The sequence below is a fragment of the Hemitrygon akajei genome, chromosome 30, assembly GCF_048418815.1.
Source record: "Hemitrygon akajei chromosome 30, sHemAka1.3, whole genome shotgun sequence".
NCBI classification, from domain to species: Eukaryota; Metazoa; Chordata; class Chondrichthyes; order Myliobatiformes; family Dasyatidae; genus Hemitrygon; species Hemitrygon akajei.
In genome coordinates this window covers 41,114,385-41,137,274 of record NC_133153.1, presented here as the reverse complement: position 1 = coordinate 41,137,274, position 22,890 = coordinate 41,114,385, and the positions used below count along the sequence as shown (strand labels likewise).

Genomic DNA, 22,890 nt, shown 5'->3' with positions numbered 1-22,890 from the left:
GTAAAAAGTTGTGGGAGGGTGTGGGAATGTAATTGATACTGATTATTAGCTATTGCCTGATGTAGGGATAGAAAAGTCAGGACGTAAAAGGGAAGAGTCTACTATGGAGGGTGTGAAAGTGATGAGAAGATGAAAGTTGCAGCAGAGGTAATGAAATTGGGGTTCTATGTGAGAGCATTAAACAAACCTACCCTTGTAGTCATTGATGTTGCTGCAGAAAGAAATGAGAGGGAGACTGAAAAGGGAAAAAATAAGGACGGTCCCACAGACGGATGTGGTTTGGACTGTTAAGGTTCAGAGGAAGTGTGTCGGATTAATGGAAAGCCTGTTCAGTGTAAGCACTTTCAGCCAGGTTGGTCATTCCTTTGTTGGTGGAAGAAGCAAAGGACCGTCAGCTTTTTTTGATGTGGGATGGAGGGATTCAATTACTGTGATTAAAAAAATTGATTTGGGAGCCAAAGTCTGAAAAATATATAGTATCAGAGGTGACAGGGATCTAAATGAAAGAGACTGGACAGATGGAGACAGACTACAGTCACAAGGGGAAATAAGTTCTGTAGGACAGGAACCAGATGAAACAACGAGTCTCCCAAGGTAGTCCTGCTTGTTGATCTTGAGGAGATGAAGTTACATTATGATATTGAATGTTGTGCAGGAAATATCTCCAAAAGAATTGAAGTCCAGAACTGAGAAACAGCAATGGAGGATGTTCTGAAGGGTTTAAATGAATTAGAAGGGGTCTCTGTATTCTGTATTGTAGATGTTATTGTATCCTTAAAGAACAATAAACTTGGGCCAAATAATTTCATAATGCTTATTCTATTTGGGGCAGGTTGGGTCCTTGCTGTTCTGTCTGGCTGCTTTCCTAATTTAGGAAAGATGATGCATGGGGAAAACTGAATAAAAGAAATAGTAAATGAATGTTGCTTTGGAGTATTTTCAGTATTTGTGATTGTTAATCTGTGCACTCATTCTCCCTGACTCCTCCAGTTTGAGATGTGAATGTTCAGATGTTGTACAACAGCTATTGCTGTAACTTGTGTAACAAGCTATTTGAGTTATGGTAAAATATGCTCTCAATCCTTTTCCATCAGCTATCCAATGGAATTCCAATTGAAAGCTGGTTCATGGATAAGAATGACACGGAGCTTTTGAAGCTGATTCCATTTTTAGAGAAACTTGTAGAACTGGTAAGTTATGAATTCTGTCATTAAATAGCATACATTTCTCTATAAGGCTTTAGGTGGAAGTTTCCTCGCTTATTGCCTAGTCTTTGCTCATCTATCTGATCCATGCTGTCTAGTAATTATACTTCGAATGGCAAGAAAGTTTCTCTAATCTCCATTCCTAACTTTTATCTTGATGTCTAAGGGCAGCTCTGGAGTTAATTGCAATACACTCACTAGTCAAGTAATTCTTGTGTCTCTCAGCACGTATACCCGGTGAGATATGGATGTTATAGGCGATAAAAGATTACTCAGAAATGTATTTAAGTCATTTAGCAAGGTCTTGCACATTGAAATGAGATGCTAAGTTTGCTACTCATACTAGTCATTTCCTCAGTTGCACAGCTCTATCAAGTCGATAGTGTTCTAGATTGGGGGTTCCCAACTAGGAGTCCACGGACCCCTTGCTTAATGGTATTGGTCCATGACATTAAGAAGGTTGGGAATCCCTGACATAGAAATACTGTACCATATGCTGCATGAGGGCACTTTTTTGCTTAGACTGCTTTCCCCTATATCCTGTGGCAACACCATGGAGATGTTACTGGTTGCTAATAATTACCTAAATTGAACTCTTTTAATATACTTCTCTCTCAGAATGAAGATGTTCGACCCCACATCCGAGAGAAGTTTCGTTTGCATGATTTACTCCCTCCGGATTAAGACCATGTTGCCAACACCAACTCTGAAGGGGGCAGAGAAGTCAAAAGCAGGACCCTTTGGACTACAGGACATTGCCATTACTGTTGAAATTTGCATTTTTGTACCTCGTCTTGCTTTTCTTGTCTTGGACACCCAGAATTAACCAAGGGGTTGCAGAGAGTGAACCTGGCCTCAAACGATTTAGGGTGGTTTGGAATAGAAAAGGATATTGCAGGGGTTTAACAAAATAAGAAACGGTATATGCAGTCAAAAAAAAATCTGAACCTGCAGATCCCAATAGCACATGTACAGCACGCAATAGATATTCTGTCATCCTATTTGATGTGCTTCTAAAGACAGTTTGCTGGTAACAAGTGTGAAATGCTGTGGTCTGTTGCAATACATGTTGATGAGACTTTGACTGTGGTCTATGATCTGTCAGTGGTTGGCACTTTCTTTTGTGACACACAAATCAACACTTTCTAAAAGTACTTCTGTTATTGCCACCAGCATTTGGCTTAACCTGTATTGTCACAGGTTTGCATAGGAGGATAATTCTGATTCTGGTTTTCCTCTGGGTGGTGCTTTTTAAAGTGGTCTGTACCCACTTTTTTTAAAATGCAGGTCTCATTTCAACAGAAATGGCCAGTATATTATATTTTAAAAAAAATACAAAAAAATATGGTTCAGGTTTTAGGCTTTTGTTTTTCTAGTATATAAAATAATATCCAATTATTAAAGCATTCCTTTTAACTATAATGTAATGTAGAATGCCACCCACCCCAACCCTCTTCAATTCCCCAAACAAGACAGAATCTTATCTAATTTGAGTCACCACCTTCCTGCTTCAACTGGGTGTGAATTAATGTATATTTGTTAAAATAAAGATGAAAAATCTATAGGTTAGTCAAAATAAATCACATACGTAACATACACATTTATTTATATTAAAGAACAGAAATTTTCACCCACAGTAGCTGTAATCTTGTAAGAGAAGGGGTGACGACACAAGAAGAGGGATTGACACAAATTCTAAATATTGTAATTACATTTTAATCTTTTTTTTAATCCATAAGCTTACACAGTCTCAACCTGGGCGGGGGGAAGAATGGGAAGTGTGCCGCGGACAAGTGAGGAACAATTATTCCAGCTGAAAAAATCTAATGGGCTCAGGTCTGTCTTCGAGCATCTACTGTCACAACACAATGTAGTGCCATTGGTTTTGGGATCTTCATGGTGAATGTGATAGAAGAATGGTCAGTATTGGGGTGAGAATGGCAGTGTGCAAGCCAAGCTGATAGGACCTAGCTGTTTTCACCCTCTTCTCCCTTTTTCCCTCCGTCCCCATCCTTTCCAACAATAAATTAGCTTGTTAGTCCCCTGTTTTAAAAACAAAATGTCTCCCTTTTCCCCCACCCACTCCTGGTATATTTGCTGGCTTATTTTTTCCCATGGTATTGTTTACTCGAAGGAGCATTGCATGAATTGCCTCTAGACTGCATTGATATACCACAAGTATGGCCACGGACTCATTTTCTAAGGAAACTGGAGAAAGCGGCACTTTTTTTTTACAGAGAGGAGCTAGGTGCATTTCCTTTGGTTTAGGCCTTTAGAAGATTGTTCAGGTCGAGGTGTGTGGTAGCAGAAGAATGGTGAGCAGCACATGAATGAGGATGCCAGTTAAATTTTTTTATGTATATTACCAGTTTACTTGTACAAAACTTTCTTGTACAAAACTACATGCAGCTTCATTTAAAAAAAAATCCTTAAAGTAAGGAGAAAACTTTTTAAAGAAAGCGGTTTAATTTTTGTATTTTTGATTTTATGAAAGGCATGAGTTATGTCTTCTTTTTCAGTGTATTAATGAAGATTTTAACTTTTCATCAGGTTGAGCGCTTTTCTTACTATTATCTATTGTGTATGTAGCTAGCACATTGTGACACTGAAACGTTCAAATCTAGCATGTAGAATAAGCCTGTTTTTTGTGGGGAGGAAAAGAAAACCCTTTTATCCTTCATTAAATATTTTAATCATGGCAGGTTTTTCTGCAGAAAATAATTTGAAAAGCGTTTGCATTTCAGAGAAATACTGATTTTGTATTTAAAGAAAGGTATTTTGCTTGCTGGAATCTATTTACTACAGATTCACTTTAATGATAACCTTTGAGATGTATTTAAATACCTTAGGGCATCTGGGCATCTTTCTTTATGCTGTTGTCATTTTGTCTTTATTGAAATAAAAAATGTACAGAACATTACTTTTACAAATGTTACAAACATTTTGAAGTTTTGCAAGTTGTGCATCACAGAAATCAAATCCTACTACTCCGGCCCTCTCCCTTTGAGCCTGCACATCTACTTGTCAAAATGATCTGATGCGCTTTCAAAAGAAGCTTGGTCTCTGCCTCGGTCCCTTCCTGCAGCAACAAAAAAAAAAATCACATTTCCAACTTTTTGTTTTGCACTTAATGCCTTAAAAATCAAGACAACTGTCATGATATTTGTATTGGAGTTAAAAAAGGGTCAATGCAAGATAAGTCCTTTTCATCAACAAAGAATTTGTCTCGTGTACATTCTCCTCACTTTAAAGAAGTTTTATACCTCAAGTAAATGCAGATATAGATACTGATTGATATCCTCATAAAGAAAGTTTCTTCACTCCTTTCCCTGACCTTGCAATCCCTGGAATTCAGAGGTTTAGGGTGATCTAAGCAAAGTTTAAGTTGTTCTGGGTAACTAATAGGGTGAAGAGAGATTCATCTTACTACCTGTCGAGCGGTGTAAAAATTAGGCCCAGCCTTTCACATTACACAACCACCACACCAGGGGTTCCCCACCTTTTTTATGCCGTGGACCCCTTCCATTAACCGAGCAGTCCATGGACCCTAGGTTGGTAACTCCAGCTCTATACATTACGGGCAATTTACAATGGCCAATTAACCTACCAACTTGCATGTTCCTGGGATATGATGCATAAGGTGAATTCCACACAGGTGGCATCTGTGGTTGGGATTGAGCCCTAGTCTCTAGTAATGTGAAGCATTGTTCTGTAAGTGTCTTCATATTACGTACTGCTTCTCTCTTGCTTCCCACCAACCACCAACATGAACTGGAATTGAATATGTCTGGATTTTGTATATTTTTGGGGGGGAGGGTTTACTCATAATTCCACTTGCCAGCATTCTGCAGTCTGTGCTCCGCTCTGCTTAATGGCCACTTGGCCAGAGGTAGCAGGGTGTCTGTGTGTTCTTGCCTGTCTGAAAGACTTGCCAGACATTACTGAGTGCAGCCTGCACAGAAAAGCACCCTGACTATTAGTTTAGTACTGCAGCCAAGTGGGGAGCAATGCTCCTCTCTCTGAATATTGTTTACGTGTCAGTGTATAACTGGCATGGTAATGGAAGCCTAGCTCAGACTCTTGCCATTAAACATATGTTCTTTAAAATTACAGGGAATATTCAACTTTGAAATTGGCTCCATAGGTCAACTCTCTCCACCTCGTCAGACCCTGTCAACATATCCTACTCCTTTCCCCCTTTCACTGCCTCTTAAACCTCCATTGCCATAAACCACTCCATGTGAGTGATGGCTACATTTCCACCACTCTCTAGGCCAGGGGTTCCCAACCTTTTTTATAGGGTCTGTGAACCCCTGCTCTAGGCAGAGTTGTCACCTGAATTCACTGGCAGATTTAGTAGTGACTTTATACTCAGAACCTGGTTTTGATTGCAGAAGCATCTTTGGATCAGTCCTTTAGTAATCTTAAAGATCTCCATCAGAGCATCCTGCAGCCTTTGCTCCAGGAGAAAATGGCCCTGGCCTGATCAGTATCTGTGATAGCTATGCCATTAGTAGAACAGTTTCATGATTCCTATCTGTGGAAATGTTACCAACCACCTTAGGTTCTTTGGATTCTCTGTAAAATGAGTAGGTGCTTTTCCACCCACCCGCCTCCTTCACTTTCAGTCAGGAAATGTGCGGTCTGTAAATGTATTGGGATGATCAGTTCACAATTGTTATGGACCAGGAGGAAGCCATGCTGCACTCTTGCTTTGGAGCTATTTACCTTCTCTGTCTCTGTGGGCCTCCAAATTGTGTTCCCCCAAGTGCCTTTCCACTTTTCTCTTGAGAACCCATGCAGGCAGTGGAATTCAAACCCAAAGCACCCTGCATTGTGATCATTTTGTGTTGTGTGGTATGATGTGGGCGATCATATCCTTTGGCCATGATTGTTCTTGACAAATGTTTCTACAGAAGTAGTGTGCCATTGCCTCCTGGGCAGTGTCTTTACAAGTCTGGTGACCACAGCCATCATTAATACTCTTCAGAGATTGTCTGCCTGGCATCAATGGTTTAACCAGGACATAACTCCACCTCTGCCAACCCAAAGCTCATTATCTTTTGTTTAAAAAGACATTTGCCTGGCAATTCATCTGTAATTCTTGTTCATCTGCTAATCAAAGTTCAAAGTAAATTTATTGTCAAAGTATATGTATGTTACCATATACCCTGAGATTTATTGTCTTGCAGGCATTCACAGTAATAGAAGGAAATACAATAGAATCAATGGAAAATCTACACACGACTGCCAAGCAACCAACGAGCGAATTGGAGAGAAGGTTCTTTCCATTTACCCAATATAGACCCATCATGATCTCATGTCAAACCTCCCATCAATGTTTTCTGATCATCTGATATTTGACTAGGAGCAGATTTCCCCATACCAGTGAGGAACTGTTCAATCAGCATTGGGCAGCACATTGGTTGTGGGTATCCCTGCTGGGAATGCTGAAAGTGGAGTTTGTGTACTTAAAATGAAGTACCTGTTTAATGGCCCCCAGTGCCTTTAAATGATGTCCAAAAGCAGGATTGCCCTGGCTAGCTTATGATGGAGGTAGACTACAGGCTGACGTGTAACTTAAACAGGATAGAGAGGGTCTGTAACTCTTCAAGAGTCAACATCAACACCTTGACATCTAACACTCTAAAATTCAGATCTTCCTTCAACACTCCAGAACATGTTTCAGGATTATTTGCTCTTGTATCAATAAATTAGGTTTCCCTTTCCTCATTTTCAAATCTTTAAATTTTCTATAGATTTCCAAAGCTGTACCTGACTGCCCACTCCTTTAACTCTCCATACCTGTACAATTGGCTACAAATATAAGACTGCTTTTGTGCCACTCATTTACTTTGAGCTGGTAATTCTTGCCAGTAACTTGTGAATCTAAAACCAGAGAAAAGATCAATCAACTCCATTGCTGTGGACTCTGCAACTTTAACCAATCAAGGCTGAATAACCACAGGAAAACGTCAGAGCTTTGTGAACAACTATCACACCATGGAGTGACCAAACTCCATGTCTGATGAATATTTGTTTTGTTACTATTGAAAAGTATATACTACCAATAAATTTTTAATGAAATATTTTTGCTTCTAGTATTGTCTTTCATTTTACTTAGATTGTTTTGACGGTCAAAGCAAGCATAGAAGGCATTGAGCTCATCTGGAAGCAAAGTACTGTTGTCGCCTATGTCCCTTGGTTTTACTTTATAAGAGGTGATAGCTTTCAAGCCCTGCCACAAGTGTCAAGCTTCCTTCATTGATTCAAGTTTAGGCTGGAATTGCAACTTCACCTGTGAGGTGGCTTTCTGGAGATTGCACCTGGATCTATTGTAACTTTCTTGGTCACTGGACTTGAATGTCTCTGACCTGGCCCCCGGCAGATTGTCTATCTCATGGTTCATTCAGGGCTTCTGGTTAGGAAAGACTGAATGATTTTGTGGAAACACACTCATCTGTAACTACAGCATCGTGATAATAAATTTACTTTGAACTTTGACTGTTTCATTCCCTGAGTGTAGATTTATTTATCATGTATGTTGAAACAGAGTGAAATGATTCATTTGCATAAAAAACTAATACACCCAAGGACGTGCTGGGGGCAAGTGTCTCCACACATTTCAGCGCCAACATGGCATGTCCACAATGACTGGCAGAACACAACAAAACAAACACCAAGTGACAAAGCAAAACAGGCCGTTTTCCTCCCTCACACCGTCTTCTAATCCCAGGACTGGCTGGACTGTCTTCAGCCTCCAGAGGACCTGTGGATTCGCAGGCACTGGGCTCCGACTTCCCCAGCAGACGTGCAGATTCAGATTTGGGCTCTGGCCATCAGGCCTCAAGTGAGGCTTCAATTCCTGCCGCTGTCTGTAAGGAGTTTGTATGTTCTCCCTGTGGCTGAGTGTGTTTCCTCCCACATGCTAAAGACATACTGGTCAGGGTTAGTCAGTTTTAGGTGTGCTATGTTGGCACTGGAAGCATGGCATCACTTACAAATTGATTCCAGTACAATCCCCGGACTGAGTCGGTCGTTAGACGCAAAACCATCCCTTTATGTTTTGACTCGCGTCACAAATAAAGCTGATCTTTAATCTTCCTTGCCTCTTTGAAAGAGGTTGCAGTGCACAAATTTTGCCAATTACTTGGACTATGCCTTGAAATATCTCATTGACATTAAAATGATTTGAAATGTCCTGACATTGTAGTAGGCAAGTGATATATGTAAGTCCTTTCCTGTTAACTGAATCGGGTTTATCACTGACATAGGTTATGGAATTTGCTTTTTAGTGACAGCAGTACAATGCAATGCATAAAAAACTATTATACATTACAATTAAAAATAATTAAGTAGGGCAAAAAGTGGTGTACAGGCATTCATGGTCCATTCAGACATCTGATGGTGGAGGAGGAGAAACTGTACCGAAAACATTGAGTGTGTGTCTACAGGTTCCTATACCTCTTTGATGGTAGCAATGAGAAGCGGGTAAGTCCTGGATGTGATGATTCTTCATGATGGATGCTGCCTTCTTGAGGCATTACCTTTTGAAGATGTCCTTGATGGTGGGAAGAATAAAATAAAATAAAGACATATCCTTGGTGATAATAAAGTAATCCCACATGTTTTACATGTGGGTTTCCTGTGGTTGTAATGTTCTGTTCACTGTTTCCTTTCATTGAAGGAGCTGAGCTGTTCAGAGGAATAAACTGATCATCATCAAACTCGGACTCCCTGAAGACTGACGGTGACTTGCTTCACTCCACACAATGGATTCTAAGGTGACTGATGAACCCATGTTCGACCCACAGACTGCACAACCAAATGGCATGGGATAGATACATTAGGACAAAGATTAGGATAAATTTCTTTATCTAAAAGGATGAAGAATTCTGTACCACAGAAACCAGAATCAGGTTTATTATCATTAACATACGTCAGTGGTCCCCAACCACCGGGCCGCGAGGAAACGATAGGAGTCAGTTGCACCTTTCCTCATTCCCTGTCACGCCCCGTGTTGAACGCTCGCGGGGTCATCGGTCACCTAACCGCAGTGATACCCTCGCGCCAGGGTCAGTGGTTGCCCTCGGGAAGCGCGGACAGATGGGCGCCGCCTCTGAACCTGTTCACCACACCGAATGTTCGTGGGGAACCCGGTGCTAAAATATTCGCCGACGTCCTAATTCGGGCTCAGAGTTCCGTAAGTAGCCGAGCAGCTACCGCGCTGCGATCTACTGAAACAAATTTTTGTCGGCCGATAGGTCCTACAAGGGGGGTATGCCCGCACCGCGACCGCCACAACCCCGGTACTGGAACCTCCGGCCCTAACCTCGTCTTCTCACCCCACCCACGACCAGCCGCACCGGCCAAGGCGTCTAGCGGCGGGCGGGAGGCTGTCTAATGAGGCAATGAAGCCCTCAAAGCTGCTTCGGCACCCGGAGTCCAAGCACCCCGCACTTAAAGACAAACCCATTGAGTTTTCTGAGGCGGGATAGAAGCAAGTGCTGAATAAGCCACGTAAACTAAACTGCGGAATAGACTGGACATAAGGAACCTCCTTTGAGTATTGCTGTATTCCGGTCGTGATTAACCCCCCCCCCCCCCCCCCCCGTCAATATTAAACCGGTCCGCGGTGCAAAAATGGTTAGTGACCCCTGACATATGTCATGAAATTTGGACCATAAGACACAGGATTAGTCCTTGCAGCCCATTGCGACTTCTGCCGCTCCATCATGGCTGGTTTATTGTCCCTCTCAATTCCATTCTCCTGCCTTCTCCCCGTAACCTTTGATGTCCTGACTAATCAAGAATCTATCAAGAAATTTGTGGTTTTGTGGCAACAGTACAGTGCAATACATAAAAAGTTTACTGGAAGTTACAATAAGAAATATGTAAGAAAACTGGTGCAAAAAATTGAGATAGTGTTCATGGTGGGGGGGGGCGAGGTCAGTGGAAGACAAATCATTAAATAGAAGGAATTAGACATAGTGAAAAGGTGTGAGGAGAAAACAAATGGTTTTCAGTTTGGATGATAGTATTACAGTACCTCTGATTCGCAGGCTCACAGATCCAAGGTTTCAGCCATTGGACCTCAACTTCTGCACTTGTCCACTTCGGTCTTCAACCTTTGGGCTTCAATCGTACGTGTCAACCCCGAAATGCAGGACTTGAACTCCAGGTTCACCAACCTAGCTGGTCACGAGCCATCATGCCACCTACCCAATCCCAGGACCCGCTCACCTGGAGGGGGCTCCCAGCCCTCACCCTCACAGGTCTTTGTACACCTTCCTTGCTGGCCCAACATTCAGACCTGAATCTAAATTGTAGTTCAGGCTTAATGGGCTGAATGGTCTTCTAATTTCTAAAGTTATGCCCCTGACATGGCAGGTTGGTGGGTAGCTCAAGGTTAGCTAAACCTTTTCCACCTTTAAGGTGCAAAGGGTGGTGGTTGAAGCCTCTTTCTCAGAATGGAAGCCAGAGTCTAGTGTTGTGTTTAGAAATTCATTATTATTTATATAAATGGTTTGGAGGTGAATGCACGAGGCTTAATCGGTCACTTTGCAGCTGACACAGAATTAGGCAGTGTTGATAGTGAAGAAGCTTGCTGTTAATCAGTTTGAGAAGTGAGCTAAGGAGTTGCAATACAGTTCAGTGTGAGGTGAAGCGTCTTGGAAAACCTACTAGCCAAAATAGAACATAGAACATTGGATCTAGGGCAGCATGGTAGTGTAGTGGTTAGCACAATGCTTTAAATCTGTGGAATTTGTTGCCACAGATGGCTGTGGCAACCACCTTTATGTATATTTAGGGCAGAAGTTGATAGATTCATGATTAGTCAGGGTGTGAAGAGTTATGGGGAGAAGGCAGGAGACTGGGGCTGAGAGGGAAAATGGCAGAGCAGATTGGATGGGTCAAATGGCCTAATTCTGTTCCTATGTCATTGTAAACTGTCCCAGTGATTAGGCTGGGATTATACCGGGGATTGCTGGGCGGCTCAGTGCAAAGAGCCAGAAGGGTCTATTCCATGCTTATTCTCAATAAAATAAATACATTATAGCACAGTACAGGCCTTTCAGCCTATGATGTTATGCCAACCTTTTAACCTACTCTAAGATCAATCTAACCCTTCTCTCCCACATAGCCCTCCATTTTTCTGTCATGTGCCTGTCAAAGAGACTCTTGCATGCCTCTAACGTATCTGCCTCCACCACCACCCCTGTCAAGGAGTTCTACGCACCCCTCACTCTCTGTAAAACAAAACCCACCTCTGACACTCCCCCTATACTTTCCTCCAATCACCTTTAAATAATGTTCCTCGTATTAGCCATTCCTGCCCTGGGGAATAGTCAGGCTGTCCACTTGATCTATTGCCGTATTTTAATTACAGTGACTCAGTGGGCCTGCCAGCACATTGAATTACATGTCAAATATGACAAATCAGTGTTTAATATTTTAAGCAGTTCCCTTTCAGTTTGCTGATAATCAGTTGGTTTTTTTCTTGGTGAAGCTTCCTGACATGAAGAGAAACAAAATCCAAAGACACTCAACTTCAAAATTATTTTGTTGTAACTTTAAGAATAGTAATAAGGAGACATTGATATAAAGTACAAATACTGTAGTGGAAGAACTTAATTTTGAACTCTACAGTTTACTGATTAATCCTTATTTTGGACCTGGAATCTTAATTGCTGAGGGGAATAAAGAACTCATATTTGGAAAATATCACAGAGCACAGAGGCCCTTTGACCCATCTGGTCTGTGCCAAACTATTATTCCATGTAGTCCCATCAGCTTCCACCTGGACTATTTGTCACATATCTAACTATGCAATTGAAATGCATCATCTCCTTTAATCTGTATAGACACTACAGCAGTGAAACACGCCCTTTGGCCCATCTAATCCATGTCAATCTATTAATCTGCCTAGTGCCATCAATCCGCAACTGGAACATAAACCTCCATTCCCCTCCCATCTATGTACCTATTCAAACTTCTCCTAAATGTTGCGATTGAATCCACTTCCCCTGTTAGCTCATTCTGCACTCTCACTACCTTCGCAGTGAAGTTAAAGTACATTTATTATTAAAGTATGTATGCAATGTACAACCCTAAGATTACCTCAGATTCCCCTTAAACAGCTTCCATGTTTTTCTTTGTTTTGTTGCTGTCTAGAGAAGGCGAATCTCAGAGTTGTGTACTGCATACATGCTCTGGTGATAAATGTACCTTCAAACTTGAATCTTGATTTCACCTTCAACCTATGACCTCTAGTTGTAGTCTCACCCAACCTCACTGGAAAAAAACCTCTCACATTTTCCCTCTCTATATCCCTCATAGCTTTGTATACCTCTGTCAAAATCTCCCCTCATTCTCCTGCTCTCCAGGGAATGAAGTCCAAACTTAATCAGTCTTTCCCTATAACTCAAGTCCAATCAAAAGCCTCATAAATTTTCTATGCATTCTAAGTGATGAGTGACTCCTGAAGAAAAGGTCAGCGATGCATGAGAAAATAAATAGGTGCAGAAATAAGCCATTCAGCCCTTAGTATGCGTTCCCATTAATTTATTTATTCAGGGATACATCACAGGAAAGGCACTTCCAGACTACCAAACTGTGCTGCCCAGCAACCCACCTATTTAACCCTAGCTTAATCACAGGACAATTTACAATGACCAATTAACCTACTAATGTAAAAGTCTTTGGCCTACGGAAGGAAATCCATGTACAAATATCCTTACAGAGGGCACCGGAGTTGAACTCTGAACTCCAATGCCCCGAGCTGCAATAGCATTGTGCTAACTGACCTGAACTTGGCCTCAGCTCCATTCTTCAGCTTTAACCCTGTTAATCACCAACAGACTGAACATCGGTCTCTCCCAGAGTAAAATCCAGCCAAAAAGCCAACAAAAGCTCAAAAGCCCACACTGGTATAAACAATCCCAAAGACTTGTCAAAGTTCAAAGTAAATTTATTATTAAAGTATGGATACTTACCACCTTGAAATTAATTTTCTTACAGGCATTCACAGTAGAACAAAGAAATACAATAAAACAATGAAAAACTACACACAAAGAATGTGAACAACAACTGAACCTCTTGACCATGTCTACATGCTTTTATGCATTCAGTTGCTGCCATTTGATTGGCTGATCAGATATTTGCAAGAGTACAGGTGTACCTAATAAAATGGACACTGAGTGCAGTTTCACGGCAAAAGAATTGGTCCCTTGTCTCTTGGATTAAATTGTTTTCTTTATTTCATCAGAAATCTTTCCTACCCCCAGCTTTGTCCCCCGTTTTACTCATAGAAGAGCAGTTGGTCACAGTGGTGGTAAAATTGCTGGTGTGTGTTCACGTTCACACGCAATGAATAGTGATTGAAACTAGGCCCTGCAAGGGGAGATAATGATGCTTGGAATATCATTAAGATAGAATGTGTAGGATATTGTGTCTTAATCATCCTTCAAAATGCCACAAGCTGATGCTAAGCGCTTCATAGTGCAGCCACTTAGACCGAACTATGCCAACTAACATAAGGGTGCCCTCCTTTGGCTCGAACCAGACATTTGGCTCCTTTTGTGTTTTGATGATCCTGCAAACTGGCTAGGTTACATTTTAATACGATATCCTTCCCACTGGCCCTGGAAGAGAGGCTTTTGAGAAGAAGGTGAGCGGTAAGTCAATGTATTATTCACACATTGCATTTTGTAACGGCCTCTGTTCATTCAGAGCATCGTTACAGCTCACCTCTGGGTTTAATTAGCTCAGGGTAGTATTACAGCCCTGTATAAAATTACTTTATGTACGGTCATTAATCGTTCCTTAATTTTTTCCAATTTCCACCTTACACCCAAGTTGAATAGGCGGTGCTCGATCTCACTGCTTCCTCACACGAAGACGAGGAGAACTCTCAGGCAACAGCATTCGGGGAAAGGCTGTGAGTTGAGCTGAACTAGAGTGTGAAATAAGGGGGAATGTACTCTCCCAGCCAGACCGGTGCAAGATTAAACACAAGGGAAGACCCTTCCTTCAGGGAATGATTGCTACTTCAACTCCGAGTGCCTCAGAAGCAGTATTTCTTGGGTGAGTTAACTTATTTTAATATATCCATTTAAGACAAAAAATATATTTATTTTAAGTTATTGGGAAGTAGGAGGAAATGCAATTCTATGAAATATGTTTTATATTTTCCCTTGCCTTTTATCCACATAAAATTCACAGATTTATGTTTAAAAGAAGTGGCAGAACTCTTAATGGTGTTGGAAGTCCAAAGTAAATTTATCTTCAAAGCACGTACTGTGTATGTCACTGAACACTCTCCTGAGATTCATTTTCCAGTAGACGTTCACAGTAGAACAAAGAAATACGACAGAATCAATGAAAAACTGCAGACAAAGACTACAAACAACCAACACGCAAAAGAAAGCAAACCGTGCAAGTACAATAAATAAATAAATAAATAGTACTGAGGACATGAGTTGTAGAGTCCCTGAAAGTAAGTCTGTAGGCTGTGCAATCAATTCAGCGTTGGGGTGAGTGAAGTTATCCTTACTGGTTTAGGAGCGTGATGGTTGAAGGCTTGGTGTGGAGCCTTCAGCACTGATTTACCACAATTCCACCAGGGCTGGAAGGGTTAAGTTATGATGTATAAATGTACCTAGTAAACTTCTGAGCTTCAGCTCACGGAGATGACCTAGTTGTGAATGAGAAAAGGATTCTTGAAGTCTAAAATCAGAACAGCGAGACCTCAGCGATTTTCTGCACAGATCTTCGAAGGTGACTCGACAATAATTATCTGCGTATAAAGAAAGGTGAGTTTTAGCCGTCAGGTGTGCATTGAAATAAGGGGAAAAAAACATACAATGAGATGTGTTGTTTCTGTTAATGACCGCCATAGTCTGACGATGTGCTCAGGGCAGTTTGCAAGTGTCGTTGTGATCCCCGTGCCGGAATGGAATGCCCAAAATTTACCAACCCTGACCCATTTTTGGAATGTGTCAGGACACTGGAACACCTGGAGGAAACACTCACTGTCACAGTGAGAGAGAACTGAACCCAGGTCTCTGGGACTGTAACACATGAGAATAACCATTATGCTATGCTAAATCCTTGCGTGTTTTCTGAGCACCCCTTATCCAAATTGCTTGGGGGTGGAAGTGTTTCGGAGTTCTATATGATGAGGTATATTGGCTGCAATGTGATTTGCAATTGTTTGATAGAGTATATCTCATTGTTTCCTATCTCCAGCCCATGAACTGCAGCCCCGTCCCGTTTCCTATGAGAGGAACAGCAGGAGGTGGTCGCTTGTCGGGGCGTAGTGGTAACAATGAACAGAATGATCCAGGCTGCTGTTCTACTGCTCCTCCTGTGGTCTGTGGCATCAGGTAAAATAAACTGGAGTCCCATTCTTTTGCCACCTTCCCCACCCTCGGCTCATTGCAGCGCGCTTCACGGGCAATGAAGCAATTTAGGACTGTGGAGTAAAGGCACAGCAAGACTCCAAATAGTCAGATTATCGGGTTACCTGTTTTTATCAGCCATCAAAGTTCAAAGTAAGTTTACCATCATAGTACATACATGTCACCATTCTTTTTTGGTTTCATACCATTCTCTGTGAACTCTAGAGACTATAGAGCATGGAAAAACCCAGGAGAACAGCAGTTTCTGAGATACTCGAACCACCCCATCTGGCACCAACAAATATTCCACAGTCAAAGACACTTTGATCACATTTCTTCCCTAATCTGATGTTTGGTCTGAACAACAACTGAACCTCTTGACCACGTCGGCATGCTTTTATGCATTGAGTTGCTGCCACATGATTGGCAGATTAGATATTTGCATTAACAAGCAGGTGTACAGGTGTACCTGTTAAAGTGGCCACAGAGTGTACAATGACTCAAAGGGCTCAGGTATAGAAAGCTACAGGCCAAGGGCTGGAGAATGGGATTAGTACTGATGGATGCCCATAGGCATGATGAGCCAAACAGCCTGTGTCCATGCTGTATGATGCATGTCAAAGGCTGCACTTAAATACTCTATACAGCTTATACATATATCCTGAATGTAGTTTTGGATAATATTTTAATATTTTTGTGCATGAAACAATAATGTGTACAATGAACCATCAGAAACAACGAGATCTAGGTGTTCTTGTACATCAGTCAATGAAAGCAAGCATGCAGGTACAGCAGGCAGTGAAGAAAGCTAATGGCATGCTGGCCTTTATAACAAGAGGAATTGAGTATAGGAGTAGAGAGGTCCTTCTGCAGCTGTACAGGGCCCTGGTGAGACCCCACCTGGAGTATTGTGTGCAGTTTTGGTCTCCAAATTTGAGGAAGGACATTCTTGCTATTGAGGGAGTGCAGCGTAGGTTCACAAGGTTAATTCCCGGAATGGCGGGACTGTCATATGCTGAAAGATTGGAGCGACTGGGCTTGTATAACACTGGAATTTAGAAGGATGAGAGGGGATCTGATTGAAACATATAAGATTATTAAGGGATTGGACACACTGGAGGCAGGGGGCATGTTCCCACTGATGGGTGAGTCCAGAACTAGAGGCCACAGTTTAAGAATAAGGGGTAGGCCATTTAGAACAGAGATGCGGAAAAACTTTTTCACCCAGAGAGTGGTGGATATGTGGAATGCTCTGCCCCAGAAGGCAGTGGAGGCCAAGTCTCTGGATGCATTCAAGAGAGAGTTAGATAGAGCTGTAATAGATAGCGGGGTCAAGGGATATGGGGAGAGGGCAGGAACGGGGTACTGATTGTGTATGATCAGCCATGATCACAGTGAATGGTGGTGCTGGCTAGAAGGGCTGAATGGCCTACTCCTGCACCTACTGTCTATTGTCTATTGAAAGGTAAGCTATCACTACCTCAGACACCCAGCTGGACAGTCAGTGGCTGTCCGGCATCGCCATCATTCCTGGCTACCAGTAATCAGTCTTTGTCTTACACTTGTTCATCACACATACTGCATGTACTGATGCAACTGTTCAGCAGGTTAGATTTTCATCAACGATGATCTTGGCAAACTCACCAATGAATTTTGCTTCTGCTTCATGATCAGCAGATGCCTCTGTCTCCACAAATCTTTAGAAATTTAATGCTGTGCCTTTTCTTAAATTTCTGCAACCAGCCATTCAATTTTCAGTTCAATGTATAGATCTTTACTTGTTTCATGATCACCATACTATTAAGTGGAATATGTTCTCTCCGACGCTGACGAATCCATTCTTTCAATACACAATTGAGAGAGCAAACATGAGGAAATCTGCAGATGCTGGAAATTCAAACAACACACACAAAATGCTGGTGGAACACAGCAGATCAGGCAGCATCTATAAGGAAAAGCGCTGTCAAAGTCCTGACGAAGGGTCTCAGCCCGAAACGTCGACAGTGCTTCTCCTTATAGATGCTGCCTGGCCTGCTGCGTTCCACCAGCATTTTGTGTGTGTTGTTTGACACAATTGAGATCTTCATTTTTCACTTTATGAGTGTTTCTCTACTTTTCATTAACTTCAATTCATTACATATGTGAGGTCACTTCTCAGAATTCTTCTGTGGTGCACAGAGACTTTCCAGTGCCTTGCCACAACTGGAAATCTCCACATCACATCAGCTCTCAAAAAAAGTTTGGATTTTGGAATTTCGGTTAAGCAGAGCCCAAACCTGTACTCCCATGGACATTGGGAAAGCTACTGAGCTAAGGCTTCTGGTGAGTGGTGAGCTGCCCAAGGATATTGGCAGTCTGTCTGCTATGCTCATCGTACCTGGAGTGGGATGCATAGATAAACTGGCTTCTAGCAGATAGCTGACAAGCCCTCCCCTGAACCAGCTGTAAAAGAGATTCAGTAGAGAATGCTGGGAACACACCCTGGGCCAGACAGCATGTGTCGAAGGAGAAATGGTGTTAATATTTCAGGTCTAAGACCCGTAATAGTTCCTCCCTGTCCCACTTCCCCTCAACAGATGCTTTTGTGATGTGAACAAAGTCACCAAAGAGACACTGAAGTGAGTGGATATAGAAGTGGTTTATTCAGCAAAAATGAGTGGCAGGCATCATAATTTGAGGCAGTCTTGTAAGATGAGGTTTCCTGACCTAATATTACATAACATTTTAATATGCTAAAGATCAAAGGTAACAGCAGGACAATTCTATAGTTACAATGTATCTACAGTGCTTCCTTTGAATTACATATAATTTTCATACACATCCATCTTCGCAACCACACTCCAAAATGAATGTTAATTTCCACAGATGCATTCACAGGTATGCAGGCACCTAAGGTCTAATGGTTCTGAGCTATCTTTTAAATCCACTCTGTAACCCACATTCAAATCAGAAGACTGGTTGCTGGTGAAATTAATATTTGCTACCTACCTTAACTCCAGAATAGGCCTTAACAGATGCTGCCTGACCTGCTGAGTGTTTCTGGCAGTTTCTGCATTCACTTCAAAAGTCCACGAATCTCAGTGATGCAGCCAAGTGGGGACCCTTTCTGTGAGCAGAAGAGCTTCCTGATGCCATGCCATGGACATCTTGGCTTTAACTCTCTGTCCTCTCCTGCCAGAACAAACATTCCCTTCTCTACCCGTCTCCAAGCTTTTTAAAACATGCCAAAAAGTGGAGCAATATTTCCTAGGAATGAAAGGATTAACATATGAGGAGTGTTTGATGGCTCTGGGACGAGAAGGGAGGGGGATCTCATTGAAACCTATTCAATATTGTAAGGCCTTGTAGAGTGAATGTGGAGAGGGTGTTTCCTATAGTGGGGGAATATAAGATTAAGGGCACAGCCTCAGAATAGAATTACTGTATATTTAATATTTATATATTATAATATATTTTATTTATTACTGATTTATCATGAATATTGATTAAATTTGGCATTGGATTGAAAACATAACAAAAGTCTATGATCTACGTTTTCAGAAATTAACATGATTTTTTATATTGGGTTATTATTTTTCCCCTTCAGGCTCTTACACTAAAAACCCACAAAATTCTCACAGCCAGCAGCGATCTGTGAATTCTGTACTCCAGGAACTCACCAGAATATGGACCTCAACAAGGGATCTACAGAGAGAAGCACGGGTGAAGATCTCAAATGAGAGTCCCCAGCTATCTCCTGAACTAAATCTCTCCAGATCTGTGCAGGAGCCTTTGCGCTCAGAGCTCCGTGCTCAGACAGTCCAGGGAGATTCTGCTGTCCTGGATCTAATCCAGATGACTCTGTCCAATGTTGTTCTAAAGAGCAAGTTTGAACTTTATTATTTGATGTTACAAGCCCTGTCCCATACTCAGCTTGGAGACCTTGGACTGCTGCTGCCTCAACTACTTCTGAACATTTTCCAGGAAACTGAAGACTTCAAACCTCTCATTTTGCTCGTTGATAAGTTGAGTCCACTGGGAGTCAGTTGGAAAGATCTACTGACGTCCATGCAGGAGGAAGCTTGTTACTTTGCTTCAACGATGAACAGAAGATCTTTGGGTAATTTTGCCCGCATGTTCCTGGCATCCAAAGTCCATGAAGATAGCTCCAGGATGTGGAATGATGGCTCGAAAGCTCAAACACTGCTGTGGAGTTTCATCGGGAAGGTGAAGCAGATTCTTGCCTTTGGGCTAAAGACTGTTTGGCAATTCTTTGGTCAGAACGTGTTCCCATTTATTGACTCTTACTTTTGTCAAATGGTAAAATACATCTTGTTGAAGGCAACAGACATTTTCTTGGAGGGAGTCTTCTTTTCAAGCAATATAGTTAAATTGGATAAAAACGAGCAATGCCCACAAGGTAAGGAGCCACTGTAACATTCCTTGTCACCTCTCCCCCCCCACCCACCGTCCTCTAAACGCATTGATTCCATTCATGTGAGAAGCCAGGTGGATATGCATGCATGCAAACACACTCGCGTTCGTACACAAAACATACATACTCTCCTTATCCCGCACAAAATGCCAGAGGAGTCAGCAGTGGCCAGCTGAGTTCCTGCAGCATTTTGTGTGTGTTGCTCTGGATTCTCAGCATCCGCAGAACCTCTTGAGTTTATGATTCACTCTCCTTATCAAACACACACAAAACCAAACCCACATAAATACACACACCACGCACACAATCAGACCCACACACACAATCAAACCCACACTAACACACACACCATACATACACACACACACACCACACACACAATCAGACCCACACACACAATCAAACCCACACTAACACACACCACACACACAATCAGTCCCACACACACAATCAGACCCACACACACAATCAAACCCACACTAACACACACCATACACAATCAGACACACACACACACACACACACACACACACACACACACACACACAATCAGACCCACACACACACCACACACACAATCAGACCCACACGCACACCACACACACAATCAAACCCACACACACACACACACACTAACACACACACACACAATCAGACCCACACACACAATCAAACCCACACTAACACACACCACACACACAATCAGTCCCACACACACAATCAGACCCACACACACAATCAAACCCACACTAACACACACCATACACAATCAGACACACACACACACACACACACACACACACACACAATCAGACCCCCACACACACACACACACACAATCAGACCCACACACACACCACACACACAATCAGACCCACACGCACACCACACACACAATCAAACCCACACACACACACACTAACACACACACACACAATCAGACCCACACACACAATCAAACCCACACTAATACATGCACACGCGCACGCGCACACACACACACACACACACACACACACACACACACACACACACACACACACACACACACACACACACACACACACACACACACACACACACACACACACACACACACACACACACACACACAGTGCTTTGCTGCTGTGCTCCTATCTCAGGATGAGACCATTTATTGGACCAGGTAAAGTCAAATTCATTGTCATCCGCACAAATCCATGTCTGCACAGGTGCATTGAAAAACTTCCTTGCAGCAGCACCACAGGCTCACAGCATCAGATAAAAGCCATTCACAACAATAAGATAAATGAAACATAAATTATATCCAATTTTACAGAATAGAACACAATTAGCAAAAGAAAATACCTAGTCCATTTTAGTGCAAAGAGGTCATAATGCTGGGAAACTATTGTGTTTAGGGTTCTGCTCATTGCTTCGAGTGGTTGAAGGTAATTAGCTGTTCTTGAGCCTGGTGGTGTGGGACATCAGGATCGTGTACCTCCTGTTTAATGGTAGCTGGGAGGAGATGGTATGGCCCGGATAAAGGGGATCTTTGATGGATGTTGAGTCCATTAAAAATCCAGTTGGGGAACAGTGGATGTTGCTGTTTCCTCTCTGTTAGTTGTTTGGAATCGCACGTGTCTTGATGTTGGGCCATATTGTCCAAGTCCCAGTATTCTGCACAGGGTTGCTGGATGTGACCATCTGGCTGTGATCAATTAGGTGAAGGTGGGACTGAACTGCACTTTGGGATTGTCTCCACGACCATCTCAGTTGTACGTTCATTCATCGTCATTACCGAGTTGTCATAACACAGGGCAGTTTCAGGGTAAATTGGTTATTGCAAATAGATGAAACTCATTATGGGTTCCAGTAGAAATCTCACCTACTGTTAAATGAATCCAAGTGGTCTCTTACAGGAGTATTTGATCCCAACAGTGGGTGCAAGGTGTCTCTTGAGTCAGTGGTCCTCCCAGAGAGCGGAGCACAGAAGTCCAGGTTGGCCCCCCTCCTGTGGCGTACTGTAGGGAGCGCAGTATTCCCACAGGAACTTTCAGTTGGTCTGCTACACCAAAGGCTCTGCTACCCTCTCGGGTGGATCTCTGCGATCCTATGGTTGTTATCTGAATAACAGCAGCAAGGTTCTCATTTGTGTCCTGGGTAACACTTACCTCTAAAACAGCATCAGTAATAAAGACATTGAATTATTATTTATTTAGCAATCCAGCAAGGTAACAGGCCCTTCCCACGTTGCCCAATTACACCCATGTGGCTAATTAACCCACCACGTCTGTTGGAATGTGGGAGGAAACTGGAACATCCGGAGGAAACCCACACTATCACAGTCATAGAAAAGTACAGCACAGAAATGGGCCCATCTAGTCTATGCCGAAACCATTCAAGCTGCCTACTCCCATTAATCTGCACCAATAGAGTCTTACCTTCACGGGAGAGTGGCGTAATTGAACCTGGGCCACAGTAAAATTATGCTACCGGGCCACGCACAGTGCTGTTTGTGGGAATTGTCTGCCACGTTTTCTGCTTTGAGATGGTGACCACTCTTGAAATGAACTGATGGCAAAGCAATTTGGCAAGCCTGAGCTCTGGCCTGTGCCCTGTGTCCACCAGCAGGAAAGCCAGTGCCATCTCTAAGGTGAGCACACCTTCACCTCAGGATCCTCCCTCCCACCGTAAACCACCTCCTTGTATTCCATTCAGGTGTTCCAGTCCCACTCTGCAGGGATCCCTGTGTCTGAAGCTGCGATGTGGGTAGGAATTAATATTGATCGATATTTATAGAGTTCTGTTTAATTCTTCCTTCACTGTCTTCACAGGGAATCTGAACCAACTTCTCAACTGGTAAGTTGCAAAGCAATCCACACCTGAC

General features: G+C 42.5%; 2 protein-coding genes across 7 annotated transcripts in view; both read left to right on the top strand.

The window, feature by feature from the left end:
• The window catches only part of LOC140718658 (CTD small phosphatase-like protein 2), a 72,061-nt gene extending 67,917 nt beyond the window's left edge, over positions 1-4,144 (top strand). For all 6 annotated transcript variants that reach the window (XM_073032686.1, XM_073032680.1, XM_073032684.1 and 3 more), the window contains 2 exons: positions 1,095-1,190; positions 1,824-4,144. In XM_073032686.1, coding sequence (XP_072888787.1) covers positions 1,095-1,190; positions 1,824-1,889 — 162 coding nt within the window. In that variant the 3' untranslated portion in view covers positions 1,890-4,144. The remainder of the gene's footprint in view (positions 1-1,094; positions 1,191-1,823) is intronic.
• Positions 4,145-15,534: 11,390 nt separating this feature from the next.
• Positions 15,535-22,890, top strand: part of strc1 (stereocilin 1) — a 99,398-nt gene continuing 92,042 nt past the window's right edge. Inside the window, exons 1-3 of the mRNA XM_073032734.1 lie at positions 15,535-15,592; positions 19,194-20,006; positions 22,838-22,862. Of these exons, the coding sequence (XP_072888835.1) occupies positions 15,535-15,592; positions 19,194-20,006; positions 22,838-22,862 (896 nt within the window). The remainder of the gene's footprint in view (positions 15,593-19,193; positions 20,007-22,837; positions 22,863-22,890) is intronic.